This window comes from Carettochelys insculpta, chromosome 6, assembly GCF_033958435.1.
Source record: "Carettochelys insculpta isolate YL-2023 chromosome 6, ASM3395843v1, whole genome shotgun sequence".
Taxonomy (NCBI): domain Eukaryota; kingdom Metazoa; phylum Chordata; order Testudines; family Carettochelyidae; genus Carettochelys; species Carettochelys insculpta.
The window spans coordinates 8,531,242-8,550,202 of NC_134142.1; the positions used below are offsets into that span (position 1 = coordinate 8,531,242).

At 42.7% G+C, this 18,961-nt stretch overlaps 2 protein-coding genes across 2 annotated transcripts in view; one reads left to right on the forward strand and one right to left on the reverse strand.

Moving 5' to 3' along the window:
• The first annotated feature begins 38 nt into the window (after positions 1-38).
• Positions 39-16,328, forward strand: RTRAF (RNA transcription, translation and transport factor). Its single transcript, XM_074996210.1, has 8 exons — positions 39-190; positions 3,820-3,944; positions 5,304-5,403; positions 6,459-6,545; positions 10,737-10,825; positions 12,400-12,468; positions 15,110-15,158; positions 15,988-16,328. Exons 1-8 carry the CDS (start codon positions 130-132, stop codon positions 16,140-16,142), a joined length of 735 nt encoding a protein of 244 aa, XP_074852311.1. The 5' UTR covers positions 39-129; the 3' UTR covers positions 16,143-16,328.
• A 151-nt stretch (positions 16,329-16,479) lies between these two features.
• The window catches only part of NID2 (nidogen 2), a 51,055-nt gene continuing 48,573 nt past the window's right edge, over positions 16,480-18,961 (reverse strand). The window contains exons 19-21 of the mRNA XM_074996209.1: positions 18,405-18,528; positions 17,316-17,428; positions 16,480-17,224 (exon numbers count right to left, since the gene is read on the reverse strand). Of these exons, the coding sequence (XP_074852310.1) occupies positions 17,214-17,224; positions 17,316-17,428; positions 18,405-18,528 (248 nt within the window). The 3' untranslated portion in view covers positions 16,480-17,213. The remainder of the gene's footprint in view (positions 17,225-17,315; positions 17,429-18,404; positions 18,529-18,961) is intronic.

The window sequence follows — 18,961 nt, forward strand, 5'->3', positions numbered from 1 at the left end:
TGTGTCAGCTGCCGCTCTCGGGATTGGGCCAGTGAGAGGCCTCGTCCCTCCTTCTCCCCGCCCCTTTTCTCTGCCCGTCGCTACGTGCGAGCGGCTGCTGCGCGGAGGCTGAGCCGCTGCGGAGGGACCATGTTCCGCCGAAAGCTCACGGCGCTGGACTACCACAACCCGGCCGGCTTCAACTGCAGAGGTGCGGGAACGGAGCGACGGGACTAGGCCGCAGCCCCTCTCCCGCCCCAGGGCCCCTGCTCGCCCCCCCTCCCCCCCTCGCCTCAGGCCCGCTCGGGCCCCGGGGCGCCGCGCCCAGCTGTTCCAGTCGCCTCCCCCGCCCCCTGGCCTTGGGGTGTCCCCGCCCCCTGGCCTTGGGGTGTCCCCTCCACTCTGCCCCCCCCCCCGCCTCTGGCCCTGTGGGGCCCTCGTGGCCTCCTGCTCGTTGCCCCCCCCCCCCCCGCTCTGGTGCCCTCCTCCCCCGTCCCTGGGGTATCTCACCCCCGCCCTCGTGGCCTCCTGCTCGTTGCCCCCCCCCCCGGTGCCCTCCTCCCCCCGTCCCTGGGCTCCCTCATCCCCGCTCTCGTGGCCTCCTGCTTGTTACCCCAGGGACAGGGGGAGGAGGGCATCTCACCCCCGCTCTCGTGGCCTGCTGCTTTGGCCCTGGCGGGATGCGTCCCCCCTTTGCTCTGGTAGTTGCCCCCGCTCTGGTCCTGTGCCCTCGCTGCTCTGTCAGCCTCACCTGTCCCCTTTGTTTTGATTGTGCCCTGGGACACCCCGTCCACCTGTTCTAATGGCCTCCTTGCTCTGTCCTGAGACATCCCCGCTGCCCTCTGCTCTGGTGCCCCCCTCCTCCCGTTCCCTTTTTATTCTGGCATCCTCTCACGCTGGCACTGCCCCTTGCCCTCTTCTGCTCGGGTATGCCCCATCGCCCTCCCTAGCTGTGGCAATGGGGGTCTCTGCCCCTTCTCTCTGCTCTTGCTCCCACAGTGCTCCAGGGCTGCTCTAAGAGACAATTCCAAACAAAAAACCTTTGCTGCTGCCTCTAGCACTGTGTGCCTGGCTGGTCGGCAGCTGCTCCTCCATCGAGCTGCTCTGGCCTTTGTTGCTTATGCCCCTTCGGGGGGGGGGGGGCTGGGGGCGAGCCCCAGCCCCAAGGAACAGGAAAGCATTCATGTGTTTTGTTGAATGGCTGGTGTCCCTTTATTGGGCTTGCCTGGCATGGGAATTGGTAGCAATTAAATAATCTCCCAATTATTGCAGGGGTGGATATCATTTTTTTGTTTTGGGAGGGGCGGTTGGAGACCAGAGACCCATAGAAAAATCAGTCGGGGACCACACACAAGTAAGAAGCCAGAAAAAAAAATGAATATGGCCCCCAACTGATGAGCAGACTCGCAGTGCCAAGGTACTCCTTGCACCCCAGCCCCATGGGGAGAGGGGCACAAGACTTGGGAGTTACCCCCAGAGACAGATTAACTCATCTGGAGGCTAATAGATTTTTGCGGGCCGCCCTGGGATGGGCCCAAAATTGAGGGGCTTAGTGGATAGAAGGGAGCTGTGGGGGAGTGAACTGCGGGGGGGTGGGAGGCTATCTGAGCAGGATCTGGGTGGGAGGAAGGATGCCAGAGTGGGATGGAGGTGTGGAGTCTGGGTAGGGGGAAAGGTGCAGGATTGAGCTGAGGGTGCAGGAGCAGGGTGGGCATGTGGTGTCTGGGCAAGCTGCTGCCCCCCAACACTTTCATTGGTTGGGATTCCCACCCTCTGGGTTTGATGGGGTGGAGCATGCAAGTCAGCTAAGGTGATAGAGCTTTGCTGTGCTGCCGTTTTGGCCCAGAGCCTCTTTCTCCCACTGCCAGGCAGAGCCTGTGGGTCACATGCAGTCCGCAGCTTGTCCTGGTTCGTTCTGTGAGGCTCAGGGCTCCCCTCCTCGGCAGGAGGGAGCTGACACTGGTGCACCAGCCACGCAGTGAAGTGCTGAATTTTGGTGCTCACCCTTCCCTGCATGGCTAGCGCATCAGTGCCAGCTTACCCTCCTGTGTTGGGCAGGGAGACTCAGGTCTCGCAGGCTGTATCAAGGCAAATTGCAAGTCATGGGTTCCTCACCCCTGAGGTAATGCTTTGGCCCCCCAGCAGTCAGGCTATAAAAGCTGTTTCTGGAGTTTCTTTTGTTTAATTCGTGAAGGTTACAGCATTACGCAGTTCAAAGTAAGCAAGTGTGACAATTCAAGTTGCCTGTGCAACCTTTGTTCAACTGGGTGTGTGTATTGTTCTATAATGTGTAATTACATGGGCAGATTGTATTTTTTTTCCACGCACTGCTGGCTCATTCAGTGCCAGGATGTTCTCAGATAGTGAGCAGCTATTCAGAATTTTATTTTATTTGAATTCAATATGTGGCTGTAAACCAACGTTATTACACGTTATTCAAATCCTTCCCTGATCACAGATTTCCTTGTGAGCTTTCCCATGCTGCTCATTGCAACAGCACCTAAGTGCTTCCAAAACAATTCTGAATTTATTTTCACAAAACCTTTCGTGGGCTGAAGTGATATTAATACACCCATTTTGAAGTTATGGACTTGAAGCCTAGGTGTCTGATCTGAGATACCCAAGTACCTGATTTTTAAGAGTACTGTAGAACCTCAGTGTTAAAAATTCCATATATTCTTGTGCGTGTTTATCTGTAACTTGGATTGACTTTGGTTACAGCTGAGTGTGCTCAGAACGTCTGAAAATCAGATTGCAGCATCTCAAGTTAGGCACCTAGAAAATGAACACACAATGTAGTAATCACCTGTCAAAAGTCTGATTGTTTTAAGTAGCAAGCCCAGCATAATGTAGGAGCTCTGTTGCAGGGGCAGGCATAAAATGCAATTTTCCAGAGAAACAGTCTGGTGGCTTAGGATTTGTTTGCACGGACAAGTTACTGTGCTTTAACTTTCTCACTCAGGGATGTGGAAAAAACACAAGCTCCTCCCCGAGTGCAGCAGGTTAGGGCAGTGTAAAGTGCCAGTGTAAACAGGCTCCCAGTGTTGTTAACTGCTCTCCTTGTGGAGCTAGTTTGCTGTGACCATACTGCTGTGTTAAAGTGCTACTGGTGTCAGTGCTTTAAACATGGAAGTGTAGATAAATCCTTAATCATGAGATAATCCCTGCCTTGTTCATTACATATCTTCCAACTTTTGCAGCCAATCAGGTGCAGTTGTCCAACAGACAAGTATTCGTATATAGCCCTGGTTCATCCCTAGGTAAGGTCCATCCTCCATTGGATGAGGTGAAGGTCCTATGGAAATAGTAGTATGTGATCATAATGCCTATGCAGCAGCAACCCTAGTTCTGGCATTTCCTAACTTTTCAGTGCTTGAATTTTGTAATCGTAATGTTCTTTAGTATAGTCTTCTGGGAGTTTGGTTTGTATTTAATTTTGAGCTTCAGTTGGCTTTTCTTTCCATGGGGGCTCTTTTAGTAAGTAAAAATGAGAAATTCTTTCATACTGACTGACCTTTGCGATCGTTGCTTCTCACGATTCTGGTTGACTGGCTATACGTTTTCAGGCCTATTTTTAACATTTTTAAAGCACTCATATTCTCACCACATGTACGCGTGGTGAAAAATAAATTAAGGTTTATTAGTGGAATAAGTGGACAATAGAATTTAAAAATTAAAAAACTGGCTGAAGACCCAGGTGTGTTTAAATTGTCTTCATATGGTGGAAAAGAATTTAAGGTCTTGCTTTTGCCCCCATTGACTTCTGTTTCTAAGAAAACCTGACTTTATTCTGATTTATTTTTCCGTTTTTTTGTCTTTTTTTTTTTTTCTTTGCTATAGATGAAACAGAATTTAGAAACTTTATTGTCTGGCTTGAAGACCAGAAAATAAGACACTACAAGATTGAAGACCGAGGAAGTTTAAGAAATATACACAATGATGAATGGCCCAAAGCCTTTGAAAAGGTAACTTCATACCTGAAATAATAGAACACATTATAATCTGTGTGTGTGGTAACTGTTTGTTTCTGGTGATAAACCACTTCTAATTTTTATTTGGTGTATCTATTACAAAAATGTATTTGAGAGAGATGATATGTGAAAGGAATATCTTTTGTTGATACATCTTCTGTGGGTTAGAGAGACAAGCTTTTGTGCTTACATAGAATTGAGGAAAAAGACAATGGAATTTGGTCAGGTTGAAGATATTTCCTCATTCATGTGTCTCTAATATCCTGGGACCAACGTGGCTACCTCTGCATACAACAGATATATATGAAAGGAAAAAAAATGATAAATTCTTTATTTGATGGAAGCCAACATTTAGGGGTAATTGCTGTAATTTATTATACATAATTTTTACTTTAATCTAAACATGATTGTTTTTCAGTATTTGGTATCCTTGCCTCTTTCCTTACTGGATAAGGTTTTTACCTTTAATGTAAAAGGAAATTGACTGAAAATAGTCCAGTGGGTTTTTTTTAGAAACTAGACACCAAAGTGGAAACTGACTAGGATCAGATAATCTTAGCCTTAGCTGTCTGTAGAAGACTATTGTAATTACTTCTGTCTGTTACTACTACTGGTAGGTGAGTGTCTACTGTCTGCAGAAAGCATGGCAGATAGCCATCAATGTGTGTCAAACCTGCAGTGGGCGAGAATGTTGACGCTCCTCCCTGTTGGTGACATCCGTGTTCCTTTCTGTCTGAGGGATCAATCCTGCAAGATGCTGAACGTTCTCTGGATTTGATGCTGCACAGTACTTTGTTTTTCAGCAAGTTTCAGTGGGACTATTTGCGTGGTTCATTGTCTTGAGGGATGAGGATAAAGTGTTCTGTACCTCATGGGATAGAGCCATAAAGCACTGGAGCTGGAATTCTTTGGTTTTTCTGACCTCCCCTCCATTTTCCCCTGCTTGTACTGTTCGGAGGAAGCTGAGGGGCGGGGAGGACAGGGAGGTGGCATAATTAAAATTTAATTGGAATATTTTGGAATGTCTTACATCTCTTGTGGATGGCACTACAGTGAAAACATCAAACATTCACTAGCTGAGAAGCACATATGATTCCTAAGATGAGATGCATGGCTGTATTGTGGCATGAGAATCACTGAAATGTCTTGGATGAAAAACGGTAGGAATATAACACATTTCAGAATATCACTCAATAATAATGGCCTTGTAACAAATCTGGGCTTGATGGAGATGTTTGTCAAAAATACTTATTTATCAGAGCAATTCTACAATGTTGAATAATTTGTGGATCTGTATCTTCCCAACTAATAATGATGATGGATGTGTTTTCTCATTTTTTTTCCCTTCTACAGTATCTGAAAGATGTCAACTGTCCCTTCAAGATACAAGAAAGACAAGAAACAATTGATTGGCTTCTTGGATTAGCTGTTAGGCTTGAGTATGGAGATAATGGTATGGCTTATTTTTTTAAATGCATTTACTATAAAGGGTGTAGGGAAATTATCATAACAAAATCATTCAAAAGAACCTTTCAAATTGAAGAAATGAGAGCACATAGAAACTGTTCTTTAGAAATGTTTAATTTACTGTCAATATTTTTATAATTTTTCTATTTTTATTTTGTAACATTTGAATAAGAGGTTTTTCTCCTTTTCAGAGGAGCTTCTCTTTGTTGATTGTAGCAGTAAACTTATAATTTATTTCCTGGTTTGTTGGGGGAGAGAGAATTGAAATAATACGCAGTATTACTTCATTATGGGCTCATGCTTGTGAGGCACAAAGGTGCACAAAAGACATTTTTGTCTGTTTTCAGCAAATCGTTGATTGTAAGCAGAAATAGCAAGTCAAATAGTTTTAGCAAGATATACTTACATCTTTTTACCTAATATGGAAGCAAGTGGTAATATTCCTATCATCTTATCTAATAGGAGTAGTGTCAGCTGTACAGTAAAACATATTGGAAGTGGAGTACTTTGTCCAAGGATCAGGGTCAACTAAAATATCTGATAGTCCCATCCAAGTGATCACTGAATATCATCTTTATTAATATTGAAGAGGTTCTAGCATAGAAATTTAGTTCACAACCTTTTTCTTATAGTAGTTCTTCACGCTACCATCAGCTGACTTGTTCCTTCTTGCTTAGCTAAGATGAGGACTGCCAGTTAAGAGTCTGTCAAGCTTTAAAGTCCTCCCTGTGATGTAGCACGTAGCCGCAATTCTGCCTTGACTTGAGGTAGTAAGTAGTCAGTAGTAATAGCTCGTATTTGAACAAGGTTGCTTAGAATCTCACTCTTCTGGGGTTTCGTTAGCAGCAAACAACTGAAACATCTACAGACTGATTTGGCTATCAGTCTTCCACCATGTGATGAAAATGCAGTTGGACTAATTGCAGCTAACTATATGTTTTAGTACTACTTTTTCTATGCTTTGAGATCTGTTAATTTTTAATTAATCATTAGCTGTCACCTGAACTATAAATTCATGAAACAAAACTCTTATTTTAACAGCTGACAAATATAAGGATTCTACACCTGATGGTGCTAAAATTACTGATAATGCAGCAAAAAATGCAGAGCCACTGATAAACTTGGATGGTAAGTGCAGTAAGTTTATCTTGTTGATTTCCAGAAAAACATTTTTGTTGATACATTTTAGTTAAATCTGTTCCATTTAAATCTATAGTTTCTTTCACTTAAAAAAAGAATATCATAACCAATGTATTTCAAGAACTCTAAAGATGATTTTTCTAAAGCTGCCTGGTATCCGAAACGTGCATTTTCTATTCATTCATTCATCTATTTATTTATTGATGGGTACCAGATAAGTACACAGTTTTTAAGCCTACGGGTTGTTGGTATTCTAGTGCTGTATGTGTGATGTTTCTCCTGAAAACTTTTATTTCCCCAATGCTCTCTAATGATATAGAAGGAGAGATGAGTGCTAGTATTTTGCCCCTTATTAATTCTAGTCCTTTTGAATAGGATTGATGAATAGCTTGTTCTGGTGGGAGACACTTTTACAGGAATGAAAAAGTAACTAGAGTTTTATTGGCGCATGAAGTGGGAAGAAATAGAAGCTAGAATAAGGAAAGAAGAGAATATTCTGAAGAATAGTTAAGTGAGCTAGATGTAGTCTAGTCAACAGAGCCTGAAAAAAGGAACCCTAGGTACCTAGCCTACAGCCACGTTACCACTCAGGGTTGATCTTCTGTGGTTTTGTTTCACGCATGTGCAAACTGATGCTTTCTGGGGTCAAAGCTGACCCTGGAACCTCTCACAAGTGTTGAGGATTAAGGAAAGTTAATAGGAGAAATGCTCCCATTAACTTTCTTCCATGTAGACAGCCATAGCAGTCAATCTTTGATAAGCTTATTTTAGCTATGCATTTGTGATTGCTAAAATTGCATATCAGCAGTCAACTGCTATGTCTAGTGTACAAATAGCCTGAAGAAACTAGAGGTTTGTCTACACTTGCCCCCAACTTCGAAGGGGGCATGTTAATCAGGGCAACAGGAGATTACTACTGAAGTCCTGCGGTGAATATGCAGCACTTTGTTAGGCTAATTCTCCCCTACAGCAACTTCGAAGCTTCAAACTTCAAAGTGCTGGCTTGCATGCAGCCGCAGGCACTTCAAAGTCTCTTTACTCCTCATAATTTTGAGGAGGGACTTCGGAGTGCTTGCATGCATGTAGCTGCAAGCACTCCGAAGTCCCTCCTCAAAATTATGAGGAGTAAAGAGACTTTGAAGTGCCTGCGGCTGCATGCAAGCCAGCACTTTGAAGTTTGAAGCTTCGAAGTTGCTGTAGGGGAGAATTAGCCTAACAAAGTGCTGCGTGTTCACTGATTAACGTACCCCCTTCGAAGCTGGGAGCAAGTGTAGACCCAGCCTAGTCAGAGCAGTCTGAGTGATTAATGATCATCTGTGAGAACTCCAGGTAGATGGGTTAGATTTCAAAGGACCAGAGAAGGGAAACCAATAGTACCTCTCTGTAAAAAGAGGACCTGAGAATTTTGATACCTGGAAAGATTTTATATAGAGAAAATGTTATTTTCTGTCTTTCCCTTGCTTAATGATTCCCAACCTTCTGTTGAGCGTTTTTGAAAAATTGGCACCACATTAGCATCATGCTGTCGAGCCTTTGAAAAAAAAAAATGGCACCATACTAGCATTCCTCTAATTTTCTGTGACTTCCCTGGTGATTCAAGACTTAGTGAAAACCAACATTTAACCATCTAGTGAACCCTGGAGCCACCTCTTTTAAAACTTTTGGATGCCTGTTATCTTTGGACCTGCCAATTTTAAAGTGTGTTAGATGCTTCTGTTTATTATCATCCAAAGATACCGTAGAATGAGAAGAGTGGTCATCGCCACAGGATGAGGCTGTACCTCATGTCCTCCCCGCCCTCCTGACTGCCCCCTAAACAGAAGAAAATTTTAGTGAACACTTCTGCTTTTTCTGCATTATTGACAATTCTGCCCTTTCCGTCTAATAATGCACTAGTACCATTGTAGGGATTCTTTTTGTTCCTAATATATTTTTAAAAATTCCCTCTTAATCTCTTTACTAGTAGTGGCTGTAGGTTTCTCCTTGTGTCCCTTTTGCTTCCTTTGTCCTACAGTTCCTAACTTCTAATTTGTATTTATTGCTACCAGCTTTCCTTTTCTTCCATTTGTTTTATGAATTTTTTTTTTATTTTCTATATCTGTCTTCATCTCCCTTCTACACCAGGTCTATTCTTTTTAACTAATATGACCTCTTCCTCTATGATGGCTTTTCGGGCATCTAGTAAGATGTTGTCCAATGATTCCCAACTACCATTCATATTTTTCTGATTAAATTCTTACTCTCAGCTGACTTGTCTCATGAATTTCAGCTTTTGTGAAATTGTTTGTATAAAAGCATAAAGAACACATACATGAATATACACCAGTTATACATATATATCAATTATTGGTTTGAACTGTGTTCTGCATGGATGTTATAAATGCCTTGATCACGATTACTTAAGCTGCCATGAATTTTTAGTTTTATGGCCTGTTCTTTGTTTAAGACAAGGTGTAATAAAGAATTCCTCCTTTGATAGCTACAGCACTTACTGAGTTAGGACATTGTGATCTATAATGTTAGTTTCCCTCTACCCAGCTATTTCCTATCAGGCTAGAGACTTGAAGAGTGACTCTAAAGGGAAAGTAGACCAATGACCCTGACTGCAGGATCTCTTTTCCTGTTGTCCCTACCGTGGCAGTGGCCTCTGGTCCTGTAGACTTTACAGCCATTAAAGTACATGTCTTCTCATCCTTTCAGTAATTTCACTTCTGAATCTGTGTCCTGCATGTGCAGCCCACTGTGCCTCCTCACTTTCTAAGCTGTGCAGTTGTATAGCTGTCTAATAAGCTCCATGCAGGGGCTCAGCGTTGCTGTGCCTGGAGCTGTGGCTGGGGAGAAGCCCTTGTCCACCATAGGGATGGGTAAAGGAAGGAGCTTTAGGGCTGGAGCCCCTGTGTTCCAGGACAGCCCTTCCTGGTAGGGTTGGGGAAGTGGCTTTGTGTGTTGCCATTCCTCCCCCACCTAGCTGCATCACTGCAGGTGCCAGGAAGCTCTGTCTATGCAGTGTCCTCTGCAGCTCCCATTGGTTGGGAATAGCAGCCAATGGGACCTGTGGGAGGGGGTGCCTGCTGGTGAGTGAAGGGCAGCCCTGGTTCCCCCTGCACACCACCACCACAAGGGATCTCCCCCAGGTAAGTGTCCATCATATCTAAATTCCTTCCCAGACCACACACCCCAGCCTTCTGCCCTGAATCTGCTCCCACATTCCAAACCTCTTGGCCTTGGCCTGGAGCCCCCTCCTGCATCCCAAATGCCTCACCCCAGCCCAGACCCACATCCCCAGCCAGGCCTCTCAACCCGCTCTAATTCTGAGCTCCCTCCCACACTCAGAACTTGGTCCCACCCCTGCCACAGTGTCCATGTGCAGAATGAATTTTGTTCTGTATGCGCATATGGAAGTGATGTCTTCATGTTTGCCCACATAACAAAATGTATTCTACACATGGACTTAAAAAATTAGAGGGAACACTGTGCCCACACATGCTACCCACCTAATCCAGTATAACAACTCCCTCCGCATCTGTTAAAGATGGCCACAGTCATCTTTTCTCTTGATCATGTTAGTTTTTATTTTTTTCTACCTAATTTTTATGCCTATTAGTTATCTGTAGATTTCAGTGAACATTTTCAGCAATGTGTATCGGCTCAAGCCAGTGTTCATTAAAGCAAACGAGGTAATCACCAAGCGACTCTACCCATCAACTCTCAGAAAAGCCAAAATCTGGCTCAGACTTCAGGCAGCAAGTACAATCCCGCTCTGTAGCCAAGTGTTACAGAGATCTTCAGAAGAGACAATACATATTTTTAAAAATGTAAATACATCAAAATGCATTAAAGACTGAGAGTGGCAATCAGCTTCAGATATTTCCATGTATTTAACGTGCATGCTGGATTGAAAATAATGCTAATTGTACTTTATTACCTATTTATATAGTCCATTTTCAGCATACAGCTGCATTTAAAATTGATCAGCAGTTCTCAGCATTTGCTTGCTTTCTAAAATGAAATTTAGGTTAAACAAACATATTGTCAGAATGTGAATCACTTACATATGTAGTCTCATGGGAATACAAATGTGAACCCCTTATTCAAATTTGTGAGCAGTCTGATACATGCAGAGCAAGAAATCAAACCTGTATTTTGGAGCCAAATATTATCACTCTGTCTGTCTTGCAGTGAATAATCCTGACTTTAAGGCTGGTGTGATGGCTTTGGCTAATCTTCTTCAAATTCAGCGACATGATGACTATTTGGTAATGCTTAAGGTGAGGTTTACATCTCATTTGGGAATCTGGTCTGAGCAAAACAGCACCACGTAACTTGGTGTGGGTGAAGTCATTGACTTTTTTGCTTCTTAGGAACAAATAAAAGTTTGTCTGTTAATACCTTTTGTACATAATTTTTGGTTGGTTTAAAAGAAAAATGATAGCCATATCTTCAATTTGAAAGACTATTTATATTTCAGATTTTTTCAACAAATCATAGAATTCCTGAAACCTTGTAATGAGAATTTGTGTTCAGTATTTAACTGAATACTGATTGATTAACTGTGGCAAAGCCAGAATTAGAAGCTCTGTCTCCTAACTTCTGGTCCTTTGCTTTTTCCACCTAACTGAGCTGTATTCTTATATCATTGTACGGGATTGGAGTCAGCTAACCCCTCTGTCTTGATCATAAAATGTGGAAATAAACTTTTTGTTCAGCAACAAAAATTTGCTAGGTATTTCAGACAAAAGGATAAGGTTCCTGTCCTGCAGGTATACAGTCTAGTGTAAATTTGTTTTGGATGTGAACAATGTAATAATCTACATTAATACTTGGATATTGTACAGTGGCAGCTTTAGAAAAGCAGAAGAGTGCCAGAGTTCCAATTAAAGTAGCAGCTGGTAAAGCGAAAATACCTTGATGTTCTCTTTGCGCAGCTAACATTTTGAGAAGTTGGCCAGGGACAACATCATTGGTACCAAACACACAAAAAGTGATGTTCTTTATCCTCAGTTTTGTTATTGGCATCTTAGTTATAACAGAATGCACAAACAAATTCATATTCTTAGTCAAATTAGTTTCTTCCCATGCCAGTTCCCCTGGTGTACAAGAAAATTCTGTGTTGCCTTAGAGTAGAGTTGTAATGTCACATGTCAACGTGCCAAGTGACAGGAGAAATAGTAAAGTTAGGCACCAAGTAGTTTGATTGCTTTTGTCAGACTTGGATAACTCAGCAAGGAAATTGTGAGAGAGACAGCTGTAATGAGCTGGCTTTTTGCTTGTGTTATGGTGCAGTTCTGGCTCTCTCATATCGCTTGAGTTATATTTAGAGGCCTTTATACAGACATACGTACCCGTGTGGATGGAATGGAGTGGTGCTAGCTGCCACGTGCAGGAGCCAGTAGATCAGCCAGATGGGGCACAGATATCCCAGATCAAGGCTGGACTTATTTTTAAAATAGGCCAGGGGGTGGGAGGTTACAAGTCCATTCTCATTTCACATTTTATAAACAACCAGTGGCCCAATTCACTTCACATTCTGTGCTGGTGGAGCAGGGTTTAGACTGTGGCAAAAGGCTGGCAGCTGCAGAAAGCACCATCAGTGGAATGTTCCAGTAGTAGAAGATGTTGGGGCTGTACAGCTGGCAGCATAGCCTCAGAAGTAGGCAGGACACCATCCTGTGGGTGAGCTAACACAGTAAATCTGTATTGTACCCTGTGCAAGCGGGGCTCCTGCAGAGCCTCTAGCAGGAGTTACAGCCACTTCAGGCTGTTCGACTTTCTTGCGTGCAGTGCTGGAGAGACATGCATCAACATGGAATTGTTACTTCGGTCTTCAAACTTTGTTTCCTAGGCAATTCGCATTTTGGTTCAAGAGCGCTTGACTCAGGACGCCATAGGAAAGGCAAATCAATCAAAGGAGGTATGTGCTTGTAAGAAAGTCCACCAGCATTGTCGAGTTCATTTTAAATATAGAAATGGATGTTGTTTGTGGCTGGGATCTGGATTCTGTAACATCGTAGGTAGGAGAGTTATCTACTTCATACAGCAAACTTGATTCTGAAGGATCCAGGAAAATGTCATACAGAATAATCAAGTTCAGGTGAAGTTGCATATTGCAAATATAGATTACTGTGTAATGGAAGGCAATCACAGTCCCCCAACATTCCAGTAATGTACATGACAACGGGTTTAAGGATCATTTCCAAGGACTAGGAAGAAAGATCCTGGACAAATTCTTCTATCCAAGAAGTAGTGGCTCTTTGAGGGGGGCCTTAACTGTTTTCACAAATTAACTAGCACCAGAGGTTGACTCAGGAGTGCCAGTATAAAACAGGCATGGGCATTTTGCTACCATCAGGTGTAGGCTTTGCTGTGCAGTGCATATGATTCAGTTCAGCGCTGCTTGCTTCATTTGGTATGAAATGTATATTGGAGTCACAAGACATCACTAAGGCAGCATCTACGCTAACAAGGTCTTTCGAAATATTTTTCAAAAGAAGGGGCTCTTTTCTAAATATCCAGTGGAGTGTCTACACACACTGTTCTTTCACAATTAAATGGGAAGAAAGCGGCACTTGTTTCAAAATTGCTCTTCCACTCCCATGTCAGGAAGAGCGCCTTCTTTCAAAAGATTTGGACCTGGAGAAGGGGTGTAGGAGGTACAGAGAGGTTTGGGTTGTGACTTGGAGTAGGGGATCGAGGCACAAGGTCTGGGAAAAGGATATGGGTGCAGGAACGATGATACAGAGGGTCTGGGTTACATGGGGCAGGGGTTCAGGATGTAGAAGGGGGTAGGGTTCCAGGTGCAGGCTTTGGCTGGGAGGCACTTACTTATTTGGCTCCTAGCCAGCAGCCCAGTGGTATCCTCAGGCAGGCCCCTGCATGCTGCTCAGAGTGGCCACTGTGGGGGCCATGTCATCTCTGTGTTGTGTGCACCTGGGGGAAGGGTACTTTGTGTACTGCCTGCCCCACAAGCATAGCCCAGGCAGCTCCCATGGGGTGTGCTGTGGGGTGGGTGCAGGACATGAAGTTACATGGCCCCCATGGCTGGCTGCTTTGAGGAGCATGCTAGGTCATAGAAGGCAGGGAGCCTCTCTGAGGCTCCTGCTAGGTTGTGGGCTGGAGGCAGGCCAGATCTGGGCCACAGGCTGTGTTTTGCCTGCACTTGATGTAGCAGGACTGAGGGTGTTGTGCTAGTTTTGACTTAATTCTTTTGATTCAGGTGTGATTTCCTCCCCCCCGCCCCCCGGTGTTATAGACATTGAATTGCCTTAGTAGTTAGATTTTCCTCTCCCTTGTGTTTAAATGGCCCATGGATTTCTATCTCCCAGACAGTATCATCTCAGTTGAAACTATTAGGCTTGGTCTGCGTCTAAAACTGTTTGACCTGGCCATATTGCACAGGGCATGAAAATTTTTCATGGCCCTGAATGCCATAGTTAGGTAGACCTAATCCCCAGTGCAGATACAGGTAGGCCTACAAAAAGATTCTTCCATTAAAGTAACAACTCCCTCTGCAATGTAGATGACCTGCACTGGGGGAGAACCCCCTGCTTGTCAATGTAGGAAGCATCCCCCTCTAAACTATGGCTACATCTACACTACTGGATAAAACTCAAACCTAAGGCAGTTAACTCGATTGTACCAAGTGACTGTCTTCACTGTAAATCCCATTAGCTCAATTTGGGGAGCACTAATATCAATATCATAACATCGTTGAAACTGGCTGGGTGTAGCTTCAAGTTCCAATTTAAAAGTTCAGACGAAGGCTGTTGTGGAAGCGCCATGTCTTTGAATCGAATTCATTAGCCTCCAGAGGCTGAGTGGTGCTGCTGTGCCGGGCGCCCAGCTCTTTTTTCAGCTGACTTGAAAACTAATCTGATGAAATTGGTTAATGGACCTTGTACTCCATCCCATCTTAATCAATGGATAGGAAGTTACATTTGTCAACCCATTTGAGTATCTTGCTTGCTAGCTTTATGCATTTAATCCAACAAAAGCTGGATGGAGAAGACCTCGTCGTGTTTACAAATGGCCATTTCAGAGATTACTAATGAGGCGCTGAAATGCAGATTCAGCACCTCATTAGCATGCCACCAGCGGTGACTCTTCAAAATTGCTGCTTTTCGCTGCCATGAGGCTCGTCCTTTTTGAAAGGACCCCGGGAACTTCAAATCCCCTAATTCCTGTCAGCATGGCCATTTTGAAGATTTGTGCTAGTGTAGACATAGCCCTCATGATGTAGGGCTGTCATAGCTTCCAGCCTTGCTGCCTCAGCTTAGAGCAGGACGTGACCATGGCAGGTAACCAGGTGATCCGAAGTGTGGACTATAAGCAGGCAAGTTGAAGGAAATGGTGTTAAGAATGAAACTCCCTTTTATGTACAGTCAGATTGCACTACCCAGGGTCAAATGCTGTCCTTGTGAGGAACATGGGACTCAAATATGATTGATTCTGGCTTTAATTGGGCAAAATTCTGGTCTACTTTACTTCAGAGTTATTTAGTCAGTGTCTAATTTTTACATGTATTTCTAATGGCATTTTAATTTTTTTTCTTTAAGGGTTTACCTGTTGCTTTAGAAAAGCACATTCTTGGTTTTGACACGGGAGGTAAGAGGTTTTTTTTTAATGTCTATACCTCGATTGTTTTTAAACAGAATCTGCACTGGAGACAAAGTACATAGTTAATCTCTAGAAGTATATGAAATGTATAGTAAGAAAAGCACAACTTTTCCAGAATCTGATATTTACAAACAGGAACTTGTTCACAAAAGTTCTCCATCTTCTGCTGGAGCATGAAAGCAGATTATACTGATGGAGTAGAATGTCTCAGGATAATGTTTACATGTCAGCCTTTACCTGGCAGCAACGTATTTTGTTACAGGAGAGATTTCTCCTTTGACAGTATCTTCTTGTAAAAATTTGTTGCTACTGGCAGGTGACTTCTGTTGATTCAATGACTGCCAAAGGGACCAATGTTGATCAGTTATATGTTGATTATTGGTTTGTAGGTAGTATGCTTTAGCTGCACACAGTGTGACCTGATGTGCTCTTGGAGTGAATATTAGTCAGGTATCTAGAGTCCAGTCTAATTGGACTGGAGCAGGGAGTGTTGCTTTTATCACTGAAGTGCTGCTCAAAAACTAACTCATTTTCAGGTCTGCTGCCGCTCCTTTGTTTGATAAGTCTTGGGTAGTTCAGATTGGATCACTATGAAGGTTGTATAAAGCCACTTTAGGCCTTGCACAGAGCATGCCTGGCCTAAAAATCAGACCCATTATTATTAGAGGGCTTCTGGAAAATTGGGAACATCTTAGTGCTCTCAGCTTTTTATACAACTGTGAGCTGTTTTTAGAGATTGTCTGAGTGTGTCAAATGATTTTTAAAGGGAAAGCCCATGTTAACTAGCAATCCATTTCTCTTCTTGTGAATGAACTAGATGCTGTTCTTAATGAAGCTGCCCAAATTCTTCGATTGCTGCACATAGAGGAACTCCGAGAGCTGCAAACAAAAATTAATGAAGCCATAGTAGCAGTTCAGGCAATTATTGCTGATCCAAAGACAGATCACAGACTGGGAAAAGTTGGAAGATGAGCGAGTTAAGACTATAGTCTCCTATGTACTTAGTATAATTAGGAACTATGTACAACTCTGGCATGTATTTTGAAATGGATATTATTCCACTGTTTTGGGAAAAAAAGCAAAGAGGAGGAAAAGGAATTTTGACTGTTCTAGTGAATTACCATCATTTTTCTTCAAATAAAGTTGAGGAAATAGACACTCTTTGTTCTGTTTAACTATAAAGTTGCCAAGTATCGTAGTCATTCTTATTCCTTATCTCAGTGTTTTAAATGGGAAGGTTACAGGAAGACTTGGAGATTTGTGTTGCTATATACCTGCATAATTATTACTAACTATCCTGAACTCTGTCATGCAACAAACATAACTAGATCATATCGAAAATTCAAACACTTTATTTAATTAGTGAAGTAACCTAGAAAAAAATGAGAAGTTACAATGCAAAAGGTATGTATTGGTCAATAATGGGTAGTTCTCAAGAGGCACTTAAGGACCATCAGATTAGCATATTCTTCTAATATAAATACTAAAAGACATGCATTGAGGCAGAGGAAAAGATATTTAGAATCATATGTTGGAAAATCTTTAACACATTTGCCACTTCCCATGGCAGTTTGACACAGTTTCTAAGATACACGTGAGATCGGGGTTGTAGATGAATTGACCCACCTAAGACACTGCATTGAAATCTTTCCACACCTATTTAACCTTTTGGCTAAAAAGAACCTTTTGGGCACATGGTCAATTTGTTTTAACAGTTCTTATTCCTTCCCAATAAAACAAAATGCTGGATTAAGACAGTTACATTAAGACTTTTTAAAAAATTGCTTATATAAGCAAAAATTAGAGTAATGGCACAGGATTCCCAGAGCCATTATATTTTCTTGCAATATATCAAAATATCTTTTTTAAAAAACACAGTAGTAAAGATTGAGGTATAACTTAAATACTTGATAATCTTTTGCACTAAAACTAGATCCCATGGTTGCTTTTTTTTTCCTTTGGTGCATTTCTTCCCCTCAGTTGTATGCAGTGATAATTTTCAGGGAATGGAATTCTTCCTCTTTTTTTCCCCCTTCAAGTAGACTATTTTCTTGCTGCAGAAAGAGGAAATAGATGCAAGTTCCCATTTAATGCAGTGAAATGTATGCACTGGCAGTAGTCTACAGTAAACAAAATGGACTTTACCTCCAGGGCAGTATGGATAAACTGCAGTTATTCCATAGAGATGCGATCGCTGCTCTGGAAGATACTCATCGGTAAGGAAGCCACTGTCTTTATTCACAGCTATAACACCGTCCCTATTAAGAAAAGTGAGAAATGCTTTAGTCTCCCACAGAAATACATCCTTCAAGAGTAGTTCACTGTACATAGAACTGAAAACTCAGGAAACCAGTATAAATTATTCTGACCTCCTCCATAACCCAGGCCAGAAAAAGTCACCCAGTAACTCTGCATGAAAGCAGTGTCATTGTGCTAGTTCTCACTATTTCAATCAGCACAGGGCAGACTCAGTCAGAACTTGCCCAGGAAGCGGTATTACCTCCTAGATGTGTGTGCCACTGAAAATTGAGAAAACACATAACAGCTTTACATTAAAAACAATCCTATACAATTAGTCTTCCATTAATGCCGGCAGTGAGGTAGGGGGTGGTTCCTCGTTTTCCATTGCTGTCCCTATGAAGGTTTTTGGAGTAGTTGAAAGTAACAAGGAAAGACTTCTAGTTTTGGGGCATGTGTCCTAGTTGGAAATAGGAACGTCCTAAGTTGCACTACCTTTTCCACTAAAAGTAACTGCAGATGAGTTGTGTAAAAAATACAGCTGCAGTATCACCATTTGTGGATGCATGCATTGATAGCATGCAAATGTGGGTAAGTTGTTCTTAAATAATTTTAAAACCTTTTCTACAATGCTTTTAGTGCAAACTGCATATTAACTTTGGGCCTCCTGAATGTAAAATGACGCTACTAACCAGAACTGGCTTGCGGAATATGGTACTGATTTTTCAGTCGGGGGTTTCTGTACAAATGAGTAACTTGTGTCTGAGATTCACTTAGAGGTTTTCAACTGAATTTTAGCTGTCTGTAATACCAGGGAAACTTGGAAAACAAGAACTGGATTATTTTAGTGCCTTAATACTTGTCAGTGCAGACTGAATAACTGCTGTGGAACAGAAAACCTCTGGCTCAGAAAACTCCCAAATCTCTCCATAATGCTTACTGCTACAACCCTCAGAATAGTTAGGTGGCCGTACGGTCCGATATTGACGGGCCTACCTTCTCCAATCAGTGTGATAAAAATGATTGGCATAGCTAACAATGCTGAAGGGGTAGTTGAGGTTATTTTGAATGACACGTCTTCCTGTTCCATCTGGTAATGTACACTCCAGCTTCTTGGTTCCTGTTAACAAAGAAAATGTTCATTGAGGCAAGAGAGACTGTATTTTATGCAGGCTACATAGCCATGGCATACAGGGGCCTGATGAGACAGTAGATATGTGAAAATCTACATTAGGGCTGGGGAGGGGCCTAGACAGCGATCCAGAGCAGCACAGATAACTAGAATTGTGGTTTTCCAGGACAACAAGAAGCCCTGTGGCATGTTATAGACTAACAGGTATTTTGGAGCATAAGCTTTCATGGGCAAAGACCCGCTTTGTCAGATGCATGGATCTTTGCCCCCGAAAGCTTATGCTCCAAAATATGTTAGTCTATAAGATGCCCCAGGACAACTACTTGTTCTCGAAAATACAGACTAACCCAACTACCTCTCTGATTGTTTTCCAGGGTCTACTTTCTATACTCAAGGGAACTGAATAACGACAATGGAATTC